Source organism: Lissotriton helveticus, chromosome 3_1 (assembly GCF_964261635.1).
Source record: "Lissotriton helveticus chromosome 3_1, aLisHel1.1, whole genome shotgun sequence".
NCBI classification, from domain to species: Eukaryota; Metazoa; Chordata; class Amphibia; order Caudata; family Salamandridae; genus Lissotriton; species Lissotriton helveticus.
In genome coordinates this window covers 236,099,244-236,122,691 of record NC_136061.1, presented here as the reverse complement: position 1 = coordinate 236,122,691, position 23,448 = coordinate 236,099,244, and the positions used below count along the sequence as shown (strand labels likewise).

Below are 23,448 nucleotides of genomic sequence, written 5' to 3'. Positions count from 1 at the left end.
TAATTTTGCCATTTACACGTTTTGCTACCACTAAAGGTGGTACAAACTCAGCTGACTCAACTCGCTCGATCACACCAGCAGACTGTAATTTCTCAAGTTCTTTTTCCACTCCTCTGAAACTAAGCGTAATATTCCTAGCCTTGTGTATTTGAGGCTCTGCACCCAGTTTTAATACAATCCTGTGTTGAAATACTTTAAGCATGCCCATTTTCCCTGAAAAAGAAACGTTACAAATTCTTTCCAATAAATCGCGCCCATGCTCTTTATCTGGTTGTAGCAACAAAACTGTTTCAGGGCTATTGGGGTTCAAGGTGATTCCCAACATTCCCTGATCCATCTACCCAAGAACAGACTGACCATATAGAGCTGTTGCTAAGGTCGCCCTAAGTGGGAAGGGTATGTCCAGACGTGGGTCCCATGCACGCTTTGCCACTGGATTCAAGCTAACCTGGCTGACATGGGGTGAAGCCCTGAAACCGGTCCCAGGATGGGACTTAGCCTGGTAGTTCGGGCTGGAATGTTTCCATGGAGAGCAGGTTTATGACAGATTCGCATGTGGCTGGGACCAAACTGTGGTGGTGTGGTGAGCAAAGAAAACAATGGATTTAACCCAGATCAGTGACAGGAGTGAATGTTTGACAATGTTCAACATTTCGTCCATCATCTTTTTGTGTTGCTATGGACTACTGAGTGACACACAATTTTCATAAAGTCTCCCTGTTCTTGAAATGTTAGAGTAATTTCCTATACCCAGCCAAGTCTATGTGTTCCCTCGTAAATGTCTTAGGAGAGATGTCCGGTTGTTCTGGATCATTTCCCACAACAGAAACAAATTGATCACACTAAACACTCTTATTAACCACCGTGTATGGAGACTTAGAAACTGCTACTATGGATGTGTACTCCAACTCAAGTCAATTAACACATTAGTTTGTTCCGCTTACCATCCACACTTAAAACATCCCCATCGATGTTCAGCACACACATATTCAAATCATCACTGTCTGACACCTCCGAATATGCCTCACTGGCAGAATATACCATTAATACAGATTTACCCTTTTTCTTCTGACACACTTTGTGAAAGTGCTCTAGGATACCACAATTTGCGCATTTCTGTTTCCAGGCAGGACAATTTCTATAATTCGCTAAAGGTGTACTAGTTCCACATCTGTAACATTGATGGCAGTATGATATGGCTTTTGGAACGGTAAATGTAATTCGATATTAATTTATCATTTTACGTATTCCTGTAGCAATCATCTTAAAGCGCAGATGCCCTGTATTTCACGTTTCTTATTCCTGGTCTGTACGCTCGATTCGGATTCTGTTCGATTTTTGTTTCACCCCCCACCTGCTGGCTCTTCTCGGTAGTTCCGGGGCGTAAAGCAGCGGGGTACCAATTCTGTAAAAAGGGGCTTCACAGAACGTGTCTTTATATTAGTTCAGGATACACACCCCAACACAGGAACAGGATCGTGGTTCCTCCACTTCTCATCGTATCAGCCACTTCATTCTAGAACTCCCATTTCTTACATTCTATAAACACCCAGGAATGTACAGTGTCCCAGAGAGAACAGACTGACATACATCACAACACAGTGCGAGTCGATTTTTTAATAACAGTATGTCCCTCAAATATGTTCTTCAAACATTTGGCAGAATTTTTTTTCATATACTTTGTTTAGATATGCACTACTCTTACCTCAAGGTTGAATGTGTAATCCGATGTCCTCCCTAATTAATTAATCCTACGGGACTACTGTTTGCTACCACCCAGTACGGGTACATTATCAGTTTCTACATTTGATAGATCTAGGCCACTGGGCAGAGAATAAAAGGTTGACTCACAAACCATGCTCACTATGCACTTACTGTGCCACTGGATTCAGGCTAGCCTGGCTGAAGAAGGGTGACATACCCTGAAACTGGTCCCAGGATGCTTGGCCTGGCAGTTCGGTCTGGGCTGCCATGAGGCACAGGATCAAGACTGATTTGCATATGGCTGGGTCCAAACTGGTGTGGCGTAGTGGGCAAAAGTACGATGGATTTAACACAGATCTTTTGACTGGGGGAGAATGTTTGTATTGTCAGCATTCGTTCCATCATTTGTTTGCTGTAACACTTAATGTATAAATTGCAGTATCCTATGTATGATTTGTCTAGGTTTATGTATTTCTACGTTAGCACAACATCCATTGTGGGTGAGGAATTATGCAAGGAATTCTATGCAATTAGATATTTAGGAGTACTCTCTTTCCAACATGCGCACTTCAGAGGATTATACACCTTTTCAACAATGGTTTGTCCTACCGCCATATTCCCACAGTGAGTACAACTCACAGAAGAGGAAATGATCCTGGCTATGAATATCTAAATACTCAAAGGCTAGTAACACCACAAAAGGGAAACAGAGCCACAGCGATCTTTTTAGAAGGTGGCATGCTATAGAAATTCATCAGATGTGGATGAGCTTCTGAAAGTTTTAATGTTAAAACGTCACATCATGGACTAGCACAGAGTTCCTAACCTGGAGCTTTATTAACTGGCTGCGCAGCTACAGTGGGTGACTGGTTGGCTGAGTGGGACGAACTTGAGCGATACTGCCACAGATGTTACTGTCTGGACCCACACGCAGGTCCTTACGCTGTTCTACCCCTTGACCAAAACTACCTGCCCGTCGCAGATACATATGGCAGTGGCCCGGAAATGCTACGTGCGCTGTTGTTAAATTGTTTTGAATATGGGATTATATGACAGCGGCCCTCCATTTTACGGCAGCTATACATGAACGCGGAATAGACACCGTGCCCTATACCTATAACCGAATAGGAGCTGACGGAGACTACCGCTTGATAGATATTGTCTCTTTACAACACATTCACAAGCCACAAGACGCACTGCAGTTTAAGACATTGGACACAGCACTCTCTAAACATTATTATTCGACACACGTAGCTCTCACAACTACCCAGATTACACCTAGGAGCTTATTGGGATTTTTTTTCTTCCCCCCCCCTTTTTTTTTTTTAACTGAACCATTACGCATTATCCTTTAACATTACCGACTCATTACCACTTGGGCACGTGACTTATTATTGTGTACAGCGCACCTTGGAGAGCGATAACTTTGCTTTTACCCTTCCTTACCTCTTCCTTTTCTCCTTCCTGCCCTAGGTGCACTGGTATGCGATTACGCTCTCACAATGTTTTGTGTTTTCTCCTGAAGGCTTCAGCACGGCTAAGTGATGACATATTGTTTTCTTTGTTTATTACCTATGAGATGTACTGCGTAAATATATTGAAAATGAATAAAACATATTCAAACAAAACAAACCATGGACTAGCACAGTCAAAGCATGCCGCAGCTCAACTGACAAATCCCAGAATTTAACGGTGGTATGTCATGGTACAAAATTCCATGGACGAAATGAAAGGACAGGGAATAGCAAACCATAACAACTAAGCATATTACATCATCCCCTACCCTTATATACAAAACATATAAGACAACTGAACGAATAGTCTGTCCCTATTATCTTCACACACAACCATTTTCAGCCTTCAAAGAAAAGAAACAAATCCAGCAACAAAGAACAAAACAAAACTTTTTCACCCAAGTTTAATATAATCTTCAAGCATCACTGGTTTCCTAAATCTGAAGACGCTAGCAGCCTTTCCACCTGGTGCCTCCTATAAAACTGTCTACGAACACGTCGCAATCTGAGTCAATCTTAAAGAGTTATCACTGCTGACCTCTAACCAGCACTCTGCACTACGAATCTTTTATCTTTTCCTACAGGACTGTCAAATGTAATCAAGATGCATTAAGTACTGTGATGAGCAATAACTTTATTATGCATTATTATTATTATAACAACACACTGTATAGACCACAGAAACCTCTTCTTGTCAACGTAACTATAGAATCCATGTTGCATGTCTGACGGATTCCTATTCACCATCTCTCAAGAAGCCCTAAAGAGTCATTTTAAACAATACAATGCCCACTTTCACAAAATGTCAAAACTTTTCATTGCTCAAATATACACTTTTCCTGCACAAACCTTTTTATGACACAACAGGCACTTTAGGTATATGCTAGACCGCTTTAAGCATTATTTCTGTGCACTTGATGCTGATCTAAACTCTTGACACAAACTAAACTTTTCCTCACATCCACTTATTTTGACAATACTGTATTTTATTAATCTAATCAGTCTCTTCATTTATTTATGTGTTTTATAGAGAGCAAACTTGACCCGTTAGGGTATCAGAGCGCTTTACAGGAGAGCAATGCAATATACAGACAGAACTTAGAACCAACCAGTAGCAACTCGAGTAGTAAGGGGGAGGGGTGCCGGATACATAGGAGAAAGAAGAGCCGTATTTACAGTTTGCATAACCCGTTACTCAGACGAGATACCATATTTACAGATTACGTTTACAATTATTTAAACCAGGCACCAAGTTTCTGAAGGGGCGACAACGTAGTCCGAAGGGAGGTAGTGGGCAGCCATAGGTCGGGCCATAGTGTTGGTTGAGGCAATATTTAGCTGAAAAATTTGCCCATAAGGAAGGTTTTGGCATCCTTTTTGAAGCAAGTCAGAGAAGGGAGTCTTCTGATGTCAGGTGGGAGAGAGTTCCATATTCTTGGAGAAGACCCTGAGAAGGCCAGCTTGTACGTTTTTTTTTCCGGCAGCGTGCAGGTTGGAGCAAGAGGTCTCTGGAGGATCAGCAGTTTCTGGTTCCTCCGGAGATCACAAGTTTCTGTGTCAGATAAGCAGGGGAGTTAGAATATAAAGCTTTGTGTGTGATGCATGCCAGTTTGAGTTGTATTCTTGCCTCCAGGGGAAGCCAGTTGAGGGCTTTCAGGTGTGGGAAAATATGATCATATTTCGGTGAGCCGATAAGTAGTCTGGCGGCCGCATTGAGGCATGCTATAAGAGGTGCGAGGGAGATCTTGGGTAAACCAGAGAGGGTTGAACAGCCGTATTCCAGTCTAGAGACGACGAGTGCTTGGACTGCCATTTTTAGGTCGGGAGCATCGAGGAAGGGTTTCAATTTCCTAAGGTAGCTCAGGTGGAATCTGGCTGTTTTGGCAATCGAATTGATGTGGTCTCGCATGTTCAGGTTGCTGTCAAGGGTACTTCCCACGGATTTAGCAGAGTTCACAAAGGTCTGTGGGAAATTTAAGGCTGTGAGAGCCTTTATCCATGATTGAATCTCGAGGTTGGTACTGGGAGGGGAGATCAGGAGAAATTCAGTTTTCTTTGCATTGAGTTTAAGTTAATTGGATGAGAGCCATTGGACAGTGAGTTTTTGATGTAGATCTGGGCGTCATCAATGTACATATGATAAGAGATATTGGCTGCGCGTAATACTTCGGTAAGCGGTTCTAGGTAAAGTTTGAAAAGGGTGGGGACAGAGATGATCCTTGAGGGACTCCAACCGTGACCGGCCATGGTGACTATAGGTTGCCGTTAATTAGGAATCTGACTGGTTATGGAGGAAGGACCTAAACCAATCTAGTACAGTGCCATCTAATCCCATCCTGAGTTTGAGGCGTTCAAGAAGTTTTTCATGGTTGACCGTGTCGAAGGCCGAGGATAGGTCCAGGATGATTAGGAGACAAGTTTTACCTTGGTCAAGGGCTTGGAGGGCATCATCCATGATAGGGAACATGGTGGTTTCGGTGCTGTGCCCTGGTCTAAATCCGGATTGGAAGTCATCAAGCAGGATGCTCCTTGCGGAGTGACAGACTGCACTTCATAAATACCACCTTACATTACATTACATTACAGTTGTTGGTGTGGTGACTTAGCTGCTGTTGCACACATTTCTCCAGCACTATGGCTAAGAGTGGGATGTTGGAGATGGGTCTGAAGTGGTCAGGGAAGGCTGGATCCAGCAACGGCTTTTTCAAAATGGGGAGGACTTGGCCGGTTTTTAAGGAGTCAGGCATCGTTCCCTGCTGGAGGGAGGTATTGATTATTGTAGTCCAGCTGGTAATAATGGATTGGGCGACGGTAGCTAGGCAGTTGGCAGGGAGCGGGTCATTAAAATGGTTGTTCGGGTTTAAGGTAGAAAGGATTTTAGAGATGGAGTCTTCGTCATAGTCTTTGAAGACAGACCAGTGAGCCTGTATTTGGGTGGAGCCTGTGGGTGCGTCACGGTGGGAGGCGGAGGGTCAGGAAGGGGCTGAGAGTGTGTGATGGAGCGGAGTTCGTTTCCAAGGGCTAAGATTTTATCAGCAAAGAAAGAGGAGAATTTCTCTGAGGATATAAGAGATTTGGGGGTTTCTTTGGATGTTTTGGTCAGTTTATTAGATTGGTGTTTGACCAGTTCAAAGAGCTTGTGGGTTCTGTTCTTGACTTTCTCTAGTTCCGTTCTGAAGAAGTCTTTTTTTTAATTGAGTATGTTCCTGTTGTAGACATTTCTGTCCTGGCGGAGGAGTTTTAGATGTGCGGTAGAGGGGTACTGCCTCCAGCATCTTTCAGCTTGCCGGAGGGCTCTCCTCTCATTATTAAGGGATCCCGTGAACCAGGGGTTTCTGTCTTTGATTTGGGTTCTTTTCAGTTTAAGTGGGGCTAGATCGCCCAGGATGTTTGAGATAGTCGCAGAGTAGTGATCATGGAGGCCAGTGACTGTTCACTTTCTGTTATAAACCAGTATAGACACAAAATTGTTTCTTTCACAGTGATTTACTCACCATTAAGTATAGTCCAAAGTACCTAGTTTGCTTCTTGCAAAGCTCTGCTTACAATCATTCTACTCAAAACAGCCGTTTCAATGGTTCTTCTGTAAGACATTTAGCTTCACGATAATAAAATGTCCCTTGTGACAGTTCCAATTTCAATTATATTGACTGTTACTGAATATCTTCCATACAGATTCAAACCCTGCTTGTTGTGGTAATCTCGGTCTCAAACTAGTTCCCAAAATATGGGAATTTGAACTTCCAAACATTCTGCTCATTTGCAGATTACTTCACCCACTCTTTGACCAACACGTCCCCCTTTGGCAACCAGAAATAACCTAGACCACAGCCAATCGATTTTGGACCTTTGAAGTCTAATCCAAGCTTCTTCCTGAAATTCATCTTGCTCCTCGCACACGTCTTCACCCTTTCCTTGACCACTACATCCCTCTTTGGCACGCACAATATATCTGGTCTTCTTTTGGCCTGGGTCTGTCCGCATAAGATTTTCATGGGCCTACTATATGTGTGTACATGCTGGCAGCTCTGGGTGTGAACATGAAGTTTGGCTAGTGGTATGCATTGGCAAAGCCAATACATTTGTGCCTGCATTTGAAAAGTGCAACCTATTGGCTTGTCAATGCTCGTTTTTGCTAGCGCCTGGGCCCATGCCACCCTTTCTGCGACACTTCCTGCACACCTCATTTTAAGAATAATATGCAATGCCGCAGTTTGACATGTGGGGTCTGCAAACAGCTCCAAAGGGAACTGGCACTTGAGGAGCAAGACCTATTGGACATACAGACCAAGGAATGTTCGGACGCGACGACGGGGTCAAGGGAATAGGAAATTCGTACACGCCTCCAAGATATATGGGACAATATAGATAAATACACTCTCACGCAGTATAGACAACGCCTACATAGAGAGGGGGACAAATCGGATCGCTTATTAGCTTGGATAATTCGTAGAGAGCAAAACCCCTATCCAATACTAGCGCTGAAAACCCCTACTGGCGGCCTGGTCCATTCTGAGGTGGGGCTATTGCGGGTCATAGAGTCTCATATGCAGCTGGTGTATAGAGCAGACCTGGCAGTGAGGGAGAGTGCCTACGTCCCCTACTTACACGCGTTCACACTGAGATCTTTAGCTGAGCAAGCCAGGAAGGAATTAGAGGCACCGTTAACCCTAGACGAAATACAATCTGCATTGCAGTGTTTACCAGGAGCTAAGTCTCCAGGGAGTGACGGATATCCCCCAAAGTTCTTACCGGGTCTTTGCAGACACACTGCCCCGACTTCTCTAACAGGTGGAACTGGAGGCCTTTGAACAGGGCACCCTTCCGCCTAGTATGAAACCGGGTGAAATTTGCATGATCCTGAAACCAGGAGGAGACCCATATGAGCCTTCCTCATACCGCCCAAACACAATGATAAATACAGACACCAAAATATTATCTAAATTGCTTGCATCTCGCTTAGGGCCATATATGCCGCACCTCATATACGAGAATAAATGTGGCTTTATACCTGGTCGTAATACAGCCATGAATATGCGCTGACTTAACCACATTATGCACGAAGTACGGGACAGGTAGGAGGAGATGGCACTCGTCTCTCTAGATCAAGCTAAGGCATTTGACACAGTGGATTGGGGATACCTCTTGGAAGTCCTCAGGACTGCAGGACTACGTCCCAAATGTCGCTGAAGGGTCCAGATACTGCATACTGACCCTCAGGCCAGAATTAAGCTGGGGAGTGCACGATCCGAAGAATGGCAGCCAAGTCAGGGAACCCGACAGGGATGCCCATTCTCGCCCTTATTGTTCGCCTTAGCCATAGAACCATTGGCGGTACGGATGAGAACGGACTTGGATCAGTGGGGACTCAAGCTGGGAGACACGACCCACATCATCTTCTAATACGCAGATGACGTGCTTATTATGTGGCCTGCCCAAGGGTAGCCATTCCGGAACTGCTGCGCCAGCTGGACAAGTTTGGGAAGGTTTCTGGGTTAAGACTAATACCGTCATAAGTCGTGGATTTTCCCGCTGGCGGGATTAGCTACAGTGCCTCAAGGGACCTACCCGACATGGGTCTTAGATGGGAGCGGGTGAGATTCGGCATTTGGGGGGTTCAGGTTGCACTGTCAGATGCACAGATACTGGCCTTGAACGTGGATCGGGCACTCAAGGTCCTACATCGGTCGGTGACATTCTGGAACACCCTTCCACTGTCTCTGATGGGTAGGCTGGCCATCTAAAGGTAGTAATGCTTCAGAGAATTCTTTATGCGCTCCAGAACTCACTTTGTCCGCTCCCGACACGTATTTTCAAACAACTAAATATGATCCGGACCTCACTGCTTTGGGCGGGAAGAAGTAGTAAAGTAGCCCTAAATACTATGATACGCAGTGCTGAGGAGGGAATCCTGGAAGCTCCGCAATTTGACTTATATTATTATGAGGCTCAGCTCCAACATACGCGCTGGATGGCGGAGGAAGATAATTGGGAAAAGAGTTTGCTAGCAGGTAGGGCAGACCCGTCAACACTTCAGATTGCACTGATGGAGGGTAAAGGAGCAGAGGGCACCTTCCCATATGTAGTGAGACTCACGGCAAATATCTGGCAACGATATGTCGAGAAGATTTTAGGGAAAGCATCATTTCAAAGAGTTACCAATATGGGTCCTGGCCCCCTTCCGAGAGATGGGCACACAGGTCATTCCAGGTCTGGAGAGATGGTGGCTGTGAGGTACTAGAAGACCTGTTCCCAAATGAAACCTTTATTCCCTAGGAACAGGCCAATGAGGGTTTTAATCTAGGGCAGGGGCACTACTTGCACTATGGAGGTATTCAGGAGGTAGTCAAAATCACCTGGCCAAACAACAAGTACACTTACATGTGGTGCTGGCCGCAGAATCATTTCCCTCCTGTATAAAGCTTTGCAGCAAGACTCTACACCCCTGATACTGCCGTCCAGGGCAGCTTGGGAGAGAGATCTCGGTACACAGATAGAAGGGAGGACTCAGGCGTCCATAGGAGCTCTCACACACACTGTCTCAAGCAATGCTAAATTTAAGCTAACACATTATAACTTCCTGCACCGCATCTCAAACCATTAAGACAGTAAGTGCCCCAGGTGTGTTGCGGAGGACGTAGATTTTCTTCACCTGGCATGGGAATGTTCGGTGGCGAGACTGTTCTGGACGGGGGTGGCTCATAAAATACGGGAGGTCACGGGCCTTCCGCTAAGGAAAGAACCACTGCAATGTTTACTAGCCCACGTTAGGAAGCCCAAGAAACGGAAGCTACCTTATAAATTGCTGCAATTAATGTTAGTATTAGCCAGACGGAGGGTGGCCATAACATGGATGGGGCAAAGAGCCCAGAGATGTCAAGGAGTGGGCGTTAGCTGACGACACATATGAAGACGACACATATGAAGCTCACACACACGGATGACAACTTACAAACAGATTTAATGGAATGGCGGGAATTGTGTATCGCTGGATTTATGAAAGAGGTGGGGGGGTCTGACCGAAGTGCCTTAGATGGTGAGAAGGACGCGAATTACAAGGGAGAGCACAGAGGGAGTAGGAGTCAGGAAGAATAACTGTTATAAGTGTATGGCCTATGTAACCTGCCCTATCTTCCATTCATGAGAAGCTAATGGGGCATTGTCGTGAATAATGAAGTCAAGCTGAACAAATTTTGAATAATAAAGAACGAAACATTGAACTTTAAAAAAAGCTGAACGTTTTTCCTTTTAAGCTGTGCGATTGGATGCAGCATCTCATTGTTGCTTTTTGTTTCCATTCAATGCTGAGACATATATACAATATGATTGTGGACCCCTATTATTTTTCACTCGCCCCCAGTGCTGCTATTTCAGTCCCAAAAAGGTGTAGAATGTACTGTATGCTGTACTGTTGCGGTTCTATTTTATTGAAAAATGGAAAATAAAGGTTAAAATGAAAACAGAATACTATGCAAACCTTTGCTGTTGAGCCAATGGTAGAATGAGTAACTCATATCCTCTGCAACTTTTCCCTTAAATATCGTTACTAACCACAGACACACACCAATTTCTGCATGCCCTGGAATTTAGTGGTAATTTTTCACAGTTGATTGCTTCAACATCATACCTACCTTGGTGTGAATTCATTGATTACAACTTCTCTTTAGGCATTTTCTCTTCCAAGCTATCCAAAGGAATTAAAGCACAGTTTGACTCAGAGTCTGGAGTAAACGCCACATTACACCATATGGTATGTTGTAAGTTGACCCGGTTACCCTGAAATTTCCAAATTGTATATACAGTGAAAACGAAAGTTTTGCAGTCAACTGTTTCCTCTGCACATGCTACCCTACCTTTCTGTCTGTCATTCTCTACAAAGCCTGTCTAAATTCTCCCATGGTATATATGTTTTACACTCTTTCCACGTGACAGGGTCTATAAGAAGAAAAGGGAATCCTCCACTTCTGCATGCTCTTTTTAGGTTTGGTTTAATGTTCCTCAAATCCATCCTTCGTATGCAGTGCTTCGCTACTACGGTCAAGACATAATATGTTGATTTAAAGGTTCTAATCTCATCCCTGTTATCACGGAGGAGGATAATCACTATGTCCTACTTCATGAGGTTGATAATGCACTGAACGTTGTCTGCTCAGGCGCCAAATACTTGTTAACCCCTTCGCTGCTAGGCCTTTTCCCCTCCTGTGCTAAGCCTTTATTTGGCGATTTGGGGTAGTGCGCGCTTAGGCCCCTGTAACTTTTTGACCACATAAGGTATCCACAACAAATTTGCGTCCTTTTCTTCCAACATCATGTGGATTCTAAAGGTGCCCAGGGTTTGTGGATTCCCTTGGAGGGGTCCCAGAAATTAACCAAAATATAGTGAACTTTTTGTTTTTTTCAGAAAAATGGGAAAAACATGTTGCAAATGAAAGCCTCTGGGTTTTCCCCTGCAAATGTTATCAAAAAAGGGTTTGTGGGGCTGAAATCTCCATTTTCTTAGCTTTTAGGGAATGACAGTCTTTTGTCAGAGAACCAAAATTGTTCACAAAGTTTTGGCATTTTTCTGGGACATAGCCTATTTTTGCTATTTTTAGAGCTTTCCACCTCCTTCCAGTTAATGGTAGAAATGAGTTTGAAAGCAATAATGGATCCTGGAAAGCTATACATTTTCGAAACGTAGACAAAATTCTGAATTCAGAAAGGGATCATTTGTCTAAATCCATGAAGGTTTCTTTATAGAAACTAACAGTTAAATATTGGAATAATTGAAAATTTGTTGAAACAAACAGCCTTTTGTCTCAACGTTTTCACCTATAACGTTTTGTAATTTTGACAGCTCTTGGAAAGCAATATACTGTTACATCCGTTAGACCTTCCTGGTTGTGGGGATATATAGGACTTGTAGTTTCACCAAGAACCCGACGAACCCAGATCCAAAAACTGAGCAGCAACTTGCAATGGTATTTTTTTATTTACTGGGTATAGAGCACTTTTTCTTGGAAAATGTATACATGGACAAATCTGTATGAAAGACACCTATGTATTTCTGAATTGGGTACAAATTATAGAGTTCAGAAACAGTATATAATTGCACAGTTTCAAAATTGGAAATACTCATACTAGCATGAGAATTATTGGTCATTTTTGTAAAAGATTTATTTTTTACACAATGTCTTTCATTGGGAAGGGAGAAATGCATGAAAACTCAATTGGTAAAAACAGTTGATTTACAAATCTGAATTACCCTAAGTCTCCCGATAAAAACGGTACCTCACTTGTGTGGGTCGGCCTTGTGCCTGCGACAGGAAACGGCACAAAATGCAACGTGGTCACACCTCAATTTTGCAGTTACAAATTGACCCTTTTATGGCAAAGTGCCTAGCTGTAGTTTTTGCACCCTAGCTCTGCCGGCACCTAGGGAAACCTAGCAAACCTATACATTTTTTAAAACTAAACACCCAGGGGAATTCAGGATGGGGTGACTCGACTACCTACCACCAGGTTCTGTTACCCAGAATCCCTTGCAAAGCTAAGAAATTGACAAAAAAAACGCATTTTCCTCACATTTCTGTGGTGTAAAGTTCTGGAATCTGCGTGGATCAACAAATTTCCACCTACCCAGCGTTCCCCCGGGTCTCCCCAAAAAAATGGTACCTCACTTGCCTGGGTCTGCCTAGTGCCTGCAACAGGAAACAGCGCAAAGCGCAACGTGGTCGCACCTCAATTTCGCAGTGAAATCGTGCCCTTTTTGGGGAAAGAGACTACCTTTTGTTTTTGAACCCTAGCTCCGCCGGCACCTAGGGAAACCTAGCAAACCGATACATTTTTGAAAACTAGACACCCAGGGGAATTCAGGATGGGGTGACTCGACTACCTACCACTAGGTTCTGTTACCCAGAATCCCTTGCAAAGCTAAGAAATTGACAAAAAAATGCATTTTCCTCACATTTCTGTGATGGAAAGTTCTTGAATCTGCGTGGATCAACAAATTTCCACCCACCCAGCGTTCCCCCGGGTCTCCCGAAAAAAATGGTACCTCACTTGCCTGGATCTGCCTAGGGCCTGCGACAGGAAACAGCACAAAACGCAACGTGGTCGCACCTCAATTTCTCAGTGAAATCGTGCCCTTTTTGAACAAAGAGACTACCTTTTGTTTTTGAACCCTAGCTCTGCCGGCACCTAGGGAAACCCAGCAAACCTATACATTTTTTTAAACTAAACACCCAGGGGAATTCAGGATGGGGTGACTCGGCTGCCTACCACCAGTTTCTGTTACCCAGAATCCCTTGCAAACCTAAGAAATTGACAAAAAAAACGCATTTTCCTCACATTTCTGTGGTGGAAAGTTCTGGAATCTGTGTGGATCAACAAATTTCCACCCACTCAGCGTTCCCCCAGGTCTCCCGAAAAAAATGGCCAGCCCCCACCCCCACACATAAAAAAGCCAGCGTAATCGTTGGCGTCAAGTGGGCTTTTTGCCCCCCCGGGGGGCAGATTCGGGGCTACTGTCCCCATCCTCCCTCCAGGGGGGGTAGAAATGCTGTCATTGTTGCGGGTGGGGGGTGGGGGCATTGGCATGCCCGTTGTGGGCTGCCTTCAACCTAAGACAAATGTGCCCAAAAATACAGTGTGTCTGGTGGGTTTTTTGCCCCCCCGGGGGGGCAGATTGGGGCTACTGCCCCATCTGTACCCCGGAGGGGCAGGAAGGCTGTAATTTTAGCGGGGGAGGGGTGGGCATGGGCATGCCAGTTTTGGGCAGCCCCACCCTATTTCAAATTTGCCCCCCCAAAAAAATCCCTGGCGTCTAGTGGGCTTTTTGCCCCCCCCCCCCCGGCGGGCAGATTGGGGGGTAATGCCCCCAGGGGGGTCAGAAAGACCACTAGACGCCAGGGAGTTTTTGGGGCAAATTTTGATTAGGGTGGAGTCTGCCCAAGACGGGCATGCCAATGCCCCCACCCATATAAAAATTTGCCTAAAAAAATCCCTGGTGTCTAGTGGACTTTTTGCCTGCCCGGGGGACAGATTGGAGGCTACTGCCCCATCAGCCCCCAGGGGGGGCAGGAAGGCTGTTATTTTTGTGGGGGAGGGGGTGGGGGCATAGGCATGCCCGTTTTGAGCAGCCCATCCAAATTCAAATTTGCCCGCAAAATAATCCCTGGCGTCTAGTGGGCTTTTTGCCACCCCCCCCCCGGCGGGCAGATTGGGGGGTAATGCCCCCATATGCCCCCAGGGGGGAAAGAGCACTAGACGCCAGGGAGTTTTTGGGGCAAATTTTGATTAGGGTGGGGTCTGCCCAAGACGGGCATGCCACTAGACACCAGGGATTTTTTTAGGCAAATTTGTATTAGGGTGGGGGCATTGGCATGCCCGTCTTGGGCAGACCCCTCCCTAATTAAAATTTACCCCAAAAACTCCCTGGCGTCTAGTGGTCTTTCTGACCCCCCTGGGGGCATATGGGGGCATTACCCCCCAATCTGCCCGCCGGGGGTGGGGGCAAAAAGCCCACTAGACGCCAGGGATTTTTTTGCGGGAAAATTTGAATTTGGATGAGCTGCCCAAAACGGGCATGCCTATGCCCCCACCCCCTCCCCCACAAAAAATAACAGCCTTCCTGCCCCCCCTGGGAGTTGATGGGGCAGTAGCCTCCAATCTGTCCCCCTGGGCAGGCAAAAAATCCCTGGTGTCTAGTGGGCTTTTTGCCCCCCCAGGGGGGGCAGATTGGAGGCTACTGCCCCATCAGCACCCAGAGGGGGCAGGAAGGCTGTTTTTTTTGTGGGGGAGGGGGTGGGGGCATAGGCATGCCCGTTTTGGGCAGCTCATCCAAATTCAAATTTGCCCGCAAAAAAATCCCTGCCGTCTAGTGGGCTTTTTGCCCCCGGCAGGGCAGATTGGAGGGTAATGCCCCCATATGCCCCCCAGGGGGGTCAGAAAGACCACTAGACGCCAGGGAGTTTTTTGGGTAAATTTTAATTAGGGAGGGGTCTGCCCAAGACGGGCATGCCAATGCCCCCACCCTAATAAAAATTTGCCAAAAAAAATCCCTGGTGTCTAGTGGACTTTTTGCCCCCCTGGTGGGGCAGATTGGGGGCTACTGCCCCATCTGCCCCCAGGGGGGGCAAGAAGGCTGTTATTTTTGTGGGGGAGGGGGTGGGGCATAGGCATGTCCGTTTTGGGCAGCCCATCCAAATTCAAATTTGCCCGCAAAAAAATCCCTGGCGTCTAGTGGGCTATCTGCTCCCCCCAGGGGGGGGGGGGGAATTGGGGGCTACTGCCCCCATCTGTCCCCCAGGGGAGGCAGAAAGTTTGTAATGGTGGTGGGGGGGTGGGGACATTGGCGTGCCAGTTTCAGGCAGCCCCCACCCTAAAGAAAAGTGCACAAAATTAGATCCCTGGTGCATAGTGGGCTTTCTGCCCTCCCGGGGGGGGCAAATTGGGGGCTACTGCTCCCATTTGCCCCCCAGGGGGGGCAGAAAGGCTGTAATGGTGCCGGGGTGGGGGCATTGGCGCGTCCATTTCGGGCAGCCCTACCCTAAAAAAAGTGCCACCAAAAAAATTCCCTGGTGTATAGTGGGCTTTCTGCCCCCCCGGGGGGGCAGATTGGGGGCTATTGCCCCATCTGCCCCCCAGGGGGGGCAGAAAGACTAAATACTATAAATGTATTTATGGGGGGAGTGAAGGCCCTTGCCCAAGGGGCCGCTCCCCCCTCCCTGGTGTCTAGTGGGTGGATCCCTGCTTGGGGATCGCCCTCCTGGGGCGATCCCAAGCAGGGATCCACTCGAGATTCTCCCCTTTCCAATGATACCTCTCCCGTCTTTCTACGTGCTCAGGGGTCTGAGATAGCCCACTGAGCATGTAGAAAGTGAAACTGAAATGAGCCTAAAGGCTCATTTTAGTTTCGGTTTGTGTTCAATGACGACAGCGCGACGTGCGTGCTGATCGTCATTGAACAGAAACCAGGGAGGGGGCCTCGGGAGCTGGGGAAGCTCTTCCCCAGCTCCCAAGGTCAGAGGGGTGAAAAGGAAATCCCTCTGCTGTCTGCAGCAGAGGGATTTCGTGCCCCTGGCCTCATGACGGAATGGTTCCGTCATCAGCACAGGAGCACCGATGCTCATGACGGAACCATTCCGTCATGAGCATGGAAGGGGTTAAGTGCCCGTTGGAGAAGCCATAGTCGTCCTAATACCTCAATCTCCCTTTGACATTTATGCATTGAGATTGCAGAAATCTAAAGTCTCTGTACAAAAAAACATCCACTATAACTCTGCACTAACGCAAGCTAGTATCCTTCTCCTTCCTTGATGAATACGGACCTTGCTCACAGAGCCTGACCTATCCAACCTAATTATTTTTTTAAAAATTGGGTTCCTTAGTGCTCACCTGAGTAATACACACATTTAGTACACATTGATTAATAATTTGCTGTGCACAAAAGGGAAGGAGGTTCACCCAACATCCACGAATTGGAACCCCAAAGAGGTTTTAAGCAGGCGTATGTACACACTTATGGCACACACAATTTTATATACAACAATATTAGTAAGAATTCAGTCTTCAATTGATGTTTTTCAGTCTTTACCAGTGCTATATTCCATTCCATAATATTCTTCACAATAGCCAACACATGTTTTGTCGTAAACACAACTTCCTTAGGGCTCAATGTCAATGATCTCTGCACAAACCGTTGATGCACCAAGTCTTACATAACCCACAATTCTGCCCTATCATTGTATGCAATAACTTAATGTTGTATAGATGGGAATCACGATTTTGGTCCAAATGGTTCCAGACACTCAGACTTTTCACCAGTAGTGTGTGCGTGGTGGGTTATGGCAAAAGCATTGGATTGCTGAATCTGGGTCCAAGTAATTCCTAAACTATCTGGTTTCTCTCTTGTAGCGTGTGTGTGGTGAGTTCATAGCATTTTGACAAAAATCAAGTTGGCTATTGTGAAGAATATTATGGAATGAAATAAAGCACTCCTAGAGTGCAAGACTGAAAAACAGCAATCGAAGACAAAAATGTTGCATACAAAATTGCGTGTCCGATAAGGGTGTGTACATATGCTATCCAAGCTAATGCCAGAGTGCATGCACTCACTTGAGGCTCCCGGACAGGTTTCTCTCTCTATTGCTTATCACACAGGGAAGAGGAGACAACTACGCAACTTTGCTCATGAATTTGCCAATTTAAACTAACAAGGGGACTTTTCGGTATGGGTATTATCCTTATTGACAGAAACCACAACTAGGCGTATTGCTCAAATAACTATTTTTCTTCTATGTAAGGTAGGAGGAACGAGGCTTTTATGAGAACACAGGTGGAAACTGCCTACTATAAGAACAGATGAGCCTGCTGGTTCCATGTAGTGCTCATAGTGAAAGAGGGCTTCTGTATATTTTACTTTCTGAGCAATTTATCCAGAAGGGACAACGATGACAGTACAGTGGAGACAATATGGGTTTCGGAGGAACGAGTTAGTACTGGTAACGTCTTTGTCGTTATAGTATCAGCTAACCCGATTAGTGACTGAAAATATTTCAAGTCCTTATGTGTCATTGACAAAATTTAGCCAGAGATTTCTATAGCAGTCAAGTTAATCTACAAACCTCGGTCACCGGATCTAATTGATATGGAACCACACAGACTCCAGGAATTACGCAATGCCCTTCTGACCATCCACTTTCATATCTTAGTGAGAGAGAACCCTTCCCTCATCTTAACGTCAGTCACTGTGCAGAAGACCACTGGGAGACAAATCTGCCCTTTCTGTAATGTATGCGAATGTGAGTTTAACTCTCCATCTGGCTTCAAAATATCAAAAGTATATATGGGCACATACACACAGCTCAAAATATCTACTCATTCACTCGCTATGGCAAGCCAGAATGTATGCGGTCCAGCTATATTAAGGACCTCCTCGGCCCCAGGTGCTATGTTCAGTCAGAAAGTGAAGGACTAATAAAGACGCCTTTAAATCTTGTTTTTATCTTGTGAAATTTGCTCTGTGTTCAGAGAAAAACGTAAGAAGTCAGTTTACAATTAATTTTCCTTCCCGGACTGCAGAGTTCAAGAATTTTGTAAAGCGAACTGTCTGCCCTGCATTACAAAGTGTGAAATGGAAGGCTGTAGGGTATCAGGTGTTTCCTAGTGCACATTTAAATAGCTAATAAGTCAAATGTACAAACATTTCAAAATATATTTCATTAGCTGTGACAATCCATGTTTTGTACTTCTATGTGGTGATAAAAATATTTTAATAGGATGAAATACAAATCAGAAGACTTAACATGTTGATGTGGAAATTATAACTATATTTTCTGAAACCCAATTTTCACAGATAATTGTTAATGCACAATATCGTTTCATCAGTAAAGCTCCATGGTATTAGGAAGGTTTTTGCCCAGTTCAGGGAAATGTACTGTTCGTAAAGGACAGTGCACTACCTCACCATGCTTTAGTAATTTATTTATTAAAAGTGGGTGTTTAAACATGAATTGACAAATGATTCTGCCCCCACCCCGATGACAATGCTATTAGTAAACTAAGAGGTAAGTCAGGGATCATGTATAACCTTAGATGTGAGCTAGATTTTTATTACACATGGAGCAAACATTTAGTCTATTTAATGAAACAAGTGTTTTGTTTTGAACAGCAGAAATGCTGAATTCACATATTTGAAGATGCACTCATGTGAGAATGAAGAAAAAGGCAACTTTGTAAAATAAAACATTAGCCAATGATCACACAATTTGAAACCAGTTTACAGGTCAAGTACATTCCAGTTTGGTTCAGAAGATTATTCAAGTTACTAGAACTGCACGTCTAGTAACGTATTACGATTTACAAACAAACACACACACACTTTTTTCTGTGAATATAAAAAGAAAGGAAGGAAGGATAAACCCACTGCCTCCTGGAGAGTGACTGGTGGTGATGCGTTTTCCACCAATGCATACCAACTATTAGGGTGGGTTTTAGATTGATACAACTTAAGATCCTACATCGGGTACATTATACCTGAACTAGATTTGTAAAGATGGGCAGGATAGTGGATGATAGATGCCTGTCGGGATATAAGCAACAAGGCGCACTTATACATACAAACTGGCATGTCCGCAGCTGCAGAGGTTTTCATCTGGGATGCAGGGACTGCTTATAAGGACCACTTAGCTAGAAACAGATTTGAATGCACAAGAGGTGTGTTGGGGAACATAGGGGGAGAAGACTGTGTCCAAGCATATGTTATTGTTTTATAATGTTCGTTTTATGATTGCCAGAAGGGACATTATGCAAGGCTGTGGGGGAGATAGGGCCTCATCATCAGACAAATAAGCTTAGAACGTGGACTGGTATAGGTTGGAAGAAAAGGCGGTCTGTAGGGCAAGAGGATGCATCCAGCAATTTGGGGAATGTGGCATGAAATACTTGCACAATTGATCTAAACATGTGTGGAGGTTCACCAGGGGTTTCGTAGTATCCGGATGAATCAATGTTCATCATTAAGAGTACTGGGTGAGGGTAACTGTAATAAGTTGTTAGGATGAGAGGGTGGGGTACCATCCGCATAGCACATTCTACCTATATGTAAAACCTGACACTATGAAACTTGAATAATGCTGCCAAGAACTGCCAAAATGCTGATATGTTATGGTTATTAGTTTGTAACTAGGCATAAGCAAAATAATGAAAAGTTTTTTATTTAGATTTTAAAAAATGCATGCCAACTGGACGTACTTCCACCACCATTTCCTGCCGTTATGCAGTAATAGAGGAGTCCAATTGCAGCCAGCCTTTTGGTTTTGTCAAATCTTATTTTTTTTTGTCAGGGCTTTTGTAAAACCTTTGTTGTTAGAACCTTGACAAGCTAAAAATATATATAGATTGGCTAGTAGCAGAAATATGTTTAGGCTAAAACATCCTGGGGCTACTATGGCATACACTGCTAAGGTGTCCCCCGGTACTGAAAGGAGCTACATTGTGTTCGAATGTGCTCCTTGCAAAAAAGCAGAATGCCATCACTCACAGTGAATTTAGCCAATAGTTGAAGTAGACTGACGCATTGCCCCAGTCTGTATGTTGTAGTGCAGCTGCTGTTAACCTGTGGTCCGCAGCCCCTGAAGGTCACAATGTCTACTTAGAGGGTCTGTGAATGTTTAGAATATTAATTTGAGCAGATTAATACGGTACGCATATATAAAAGACAAAATGTAAAACCAAGAATTTTAAATCGATCTGTTAAATGTGATGGAATGAAAAGAAATAATGTTCTGAGAATAAACATTACATTGGTATCCTTAACTTGACTTGCATGAGCCACGCACGTACAGCACATAGAATCTAGAACAGAGTTGGAAGCTTCAAATGAAGCAGTCATCGGCAACAACAAGGTGATGGGTACAGTTGGCGCCTTAAGTGCGACGGGTATGCCCAGATGTGGTCCAGTGCTCACTACGCCACTGGAATCAAGCTATATCTGGTAATGAGTCCCAATCAGGGCTAAACTAGTCGTGGGTTACTTGTGTTCCAGGTCATGGAGAACCTAGGCTGGACTGTCCCATTGGACCAGGGTCAAGATAGGTCCAAACTGAGGTGGCATGGTGGGAGAAAAATAATGGATTGGGATGTGGCCCTGAGCTATTGAAAGTGTCTGAGATAAATTCAAGCTCTCTATCCATCACTTTGTTGTTGTTTCAAATAAAGTGGTGACACATGCCAACAAAACAATAGGTAGTATTTAACTGTACACAGGGACACAGGAGGGCTTTTTCATTGTGCATTATTTATTTTTAAGTCAAAACGTATAAATAAAAGTGCAACATATTTTCTGAAGTTATAGTTCAAGTGCTCACAAAATAAGTGACAGCAGGCATGATGGGAAGAGCTAAAGTAACTTCTAAAATATATACATCGCATTGACAACAAAAGATAGAAACCCCTGGGTGTGGTTTAAACAATAAAAGGAGTTTCCTGTTGTATAGGGGTCGACGACGTTTTGATCTCACTGATTACAGATCATCATCAGGACAAAAACAATTATAAACATGACGAATCTATTAAAAAGAAGTAGAAAGAAATGTTTTGAATTTGGCCCCTGAATCAATAGTTACAAAACAATATTGCTGAACTAGTGCTCCTGGTGGATCAATACAGTTGTCAGAGAGTTGATAAATCACTGTAATGTATATATTTTAGAAGTCACTGAATTTCACTCTTCTCCTCACTCCTGCTGTCACTTATTTCGTGAGCACGAACTACAATTTCAGAAAATACATTGCATTTTTATTTATATTTTTTGGCTTATAAATAAATGATGCACAATGAAAATATCTCGTGTCCCTGTGTACAGTTAAATATTACCTATTGTTTGCTCCGCCCGGCAATAATTGCCCCTCTATGCCTTTTGATATAGGCATATTGACTAATACTACCATAAACATAACTGTGTGTGCTTTATTGGACCAAACTTGCCCTGTAAGAACCATTGTTCTCTTAAAAATATTAATACCAAGCCCAGGTTCGAAAATTGGGGTTCCCTTGTTTTCTTATTACACGCCAACCAAAAGCAGGGCATGAATTAAGAGCAAAAGAAAATACAAAAAAGTGGTATGCTGGAATCTTTTCAAATACTTTTGTTAGTCTCCAGCACTCCTTCCTTTTCCAATTTATGTTGATTTTTCTATTTGTTACTCAATCCCTGATCTCTATTTTCTTTGTTTTGTGTTCCGTTTTGGGTGAAGCCCACAGATCACTAGGTCCTTGTAGAAACCTTAATTCGAACATGGCCCACAAGTGGGGAGAAGAAAATTGTGAATGAAAGGACCACAAGTCAATGGAGGAAGAGAACTAGCTGAAACCCCTCAAGTGCATTATATATATAATTTTAGTAAAATCAAAAGGTTTTGCAGATGTGCTCCTTATACACTAGCAGAATGCTGTCACTCACAGTAAAGTTAGACAATAATTTGGTGCTCCTATACGTCCTGCTCACCTATGAGTACGGCGCAATCCAGCCCCCGCAGCTGTGCCAGAAGCTGCGGCCGAGCATGAAAAATGGGCAGTTGCCTGCGCTGCACCTCCAGAGGCAAGGTGGGCGGCTTGCGGGGGGTGCCGGTCTGCATGGCCGGGTTGCGGGGGAAGGTGAACAGCGGGGAGCCCGCCTTGAACCTCTTGGGCGGAGGAAAACCCGACTCCTGCGGCATGTTCCCAGGACACCTCAGCCCGCTCACCTCGCGGCACCGGGTGTCACGCAAGGCACCGGCTGAGCGGCACCTTCCGGGCCGCGTCTGCCACACTCCGAGGTAAACATACTGGCATGACCCATGTCTGGGACACGTGTCCCGGGTTTGTCACTGAATGATGATGTCATCATTTTCCCCACAAGAGCTTTGCAACATAATTTTGCATCCAGATACACACAAGAATCCTTATTTTAATAGAGCCCTTTATTCTGGCGGAATAATAACGTACTGTAGATTCGCTTGTATGACGAAAACCTTAAATCTTCGCATTTCAATGTAAAGGACGATTCACATTTAAAGTATCGTTTTCCAACTTCATAAACACACTGTGGAGTAATCTAAACCTTTAGTCCATTTTCTTATAAATTAGACCCCAATTTAGGTAAGCCTTTATGCAGATCAATGAAATCACTTATTGAATGATGGCCGTACGACTAGCCGGAAAGAGTTGAAAATAAGAGTTTATTTCAGGAAGGGGCAGGCAGCGCGGCGGCCATCTTGTAATGTTGAATGGACATTCTTTCAGGTGATGTGATGCTAAAGGGAGAGTGTATGGAACCCTGGGGAAGATCATTTAGGGGCACTAACTTCTAACCTCTAACCTCAGTCTGTGTATACATTCGCTGCTCCTGAAATCACCTGAGCTATTCAACGCTTGTTCTTGTGCCGGAGTGTCTAGCACTTATTGCAGTACTATACCTCTAATTATACTCTGTTTTCTCTTATAATGTACACTTGTCACTTTTCCTCTTGTGCACTTTTAACTACCTCATGTATTTTTGGTTGCTCACAATTTTTACTACCTCAAGTATTTTGTTTGCTCACAATTGTCACTATTACCTTTACTACCTCATGTATTTTTGGTTGCTCACAATTTTTACTACCTCATGTATTTTGTTTGCTCACAATTGTCACTATTACCTTATGTAAGTAACGTATGTTTTTGCAATCTGTTCTTTTGTAATGTTTCTCATTATGTTTCATTTCTGTTC

General features: G+C 44.4%; 1 protein-coding gene across 1 annotated transcript in view; it reads right to left on the bottom strand.

Annotated features, from left to right (window-relative positions):
• The window catches only part of DHX33 (DEAH-box helicase 33), a 193,922-nt gene extending 171,359 nt beyond the window's left edge, over positions 1-22,563 (bottom strand). Inside the window, exon 1 of the mRNA XM_078679696.1 lies at positions 22,207-22,563. Coding sequence (XP_078535822.1) covers positions 22,207-22,417 — 211 coding nt within the window. The 5' untranslated portion in view covers positions 22,418-22,563. The remainder of the gene's footprint in view (positions 1-22,206) is intronic.
• Positions 22,564-23,448: the final 885 nt, after the last annotated feature.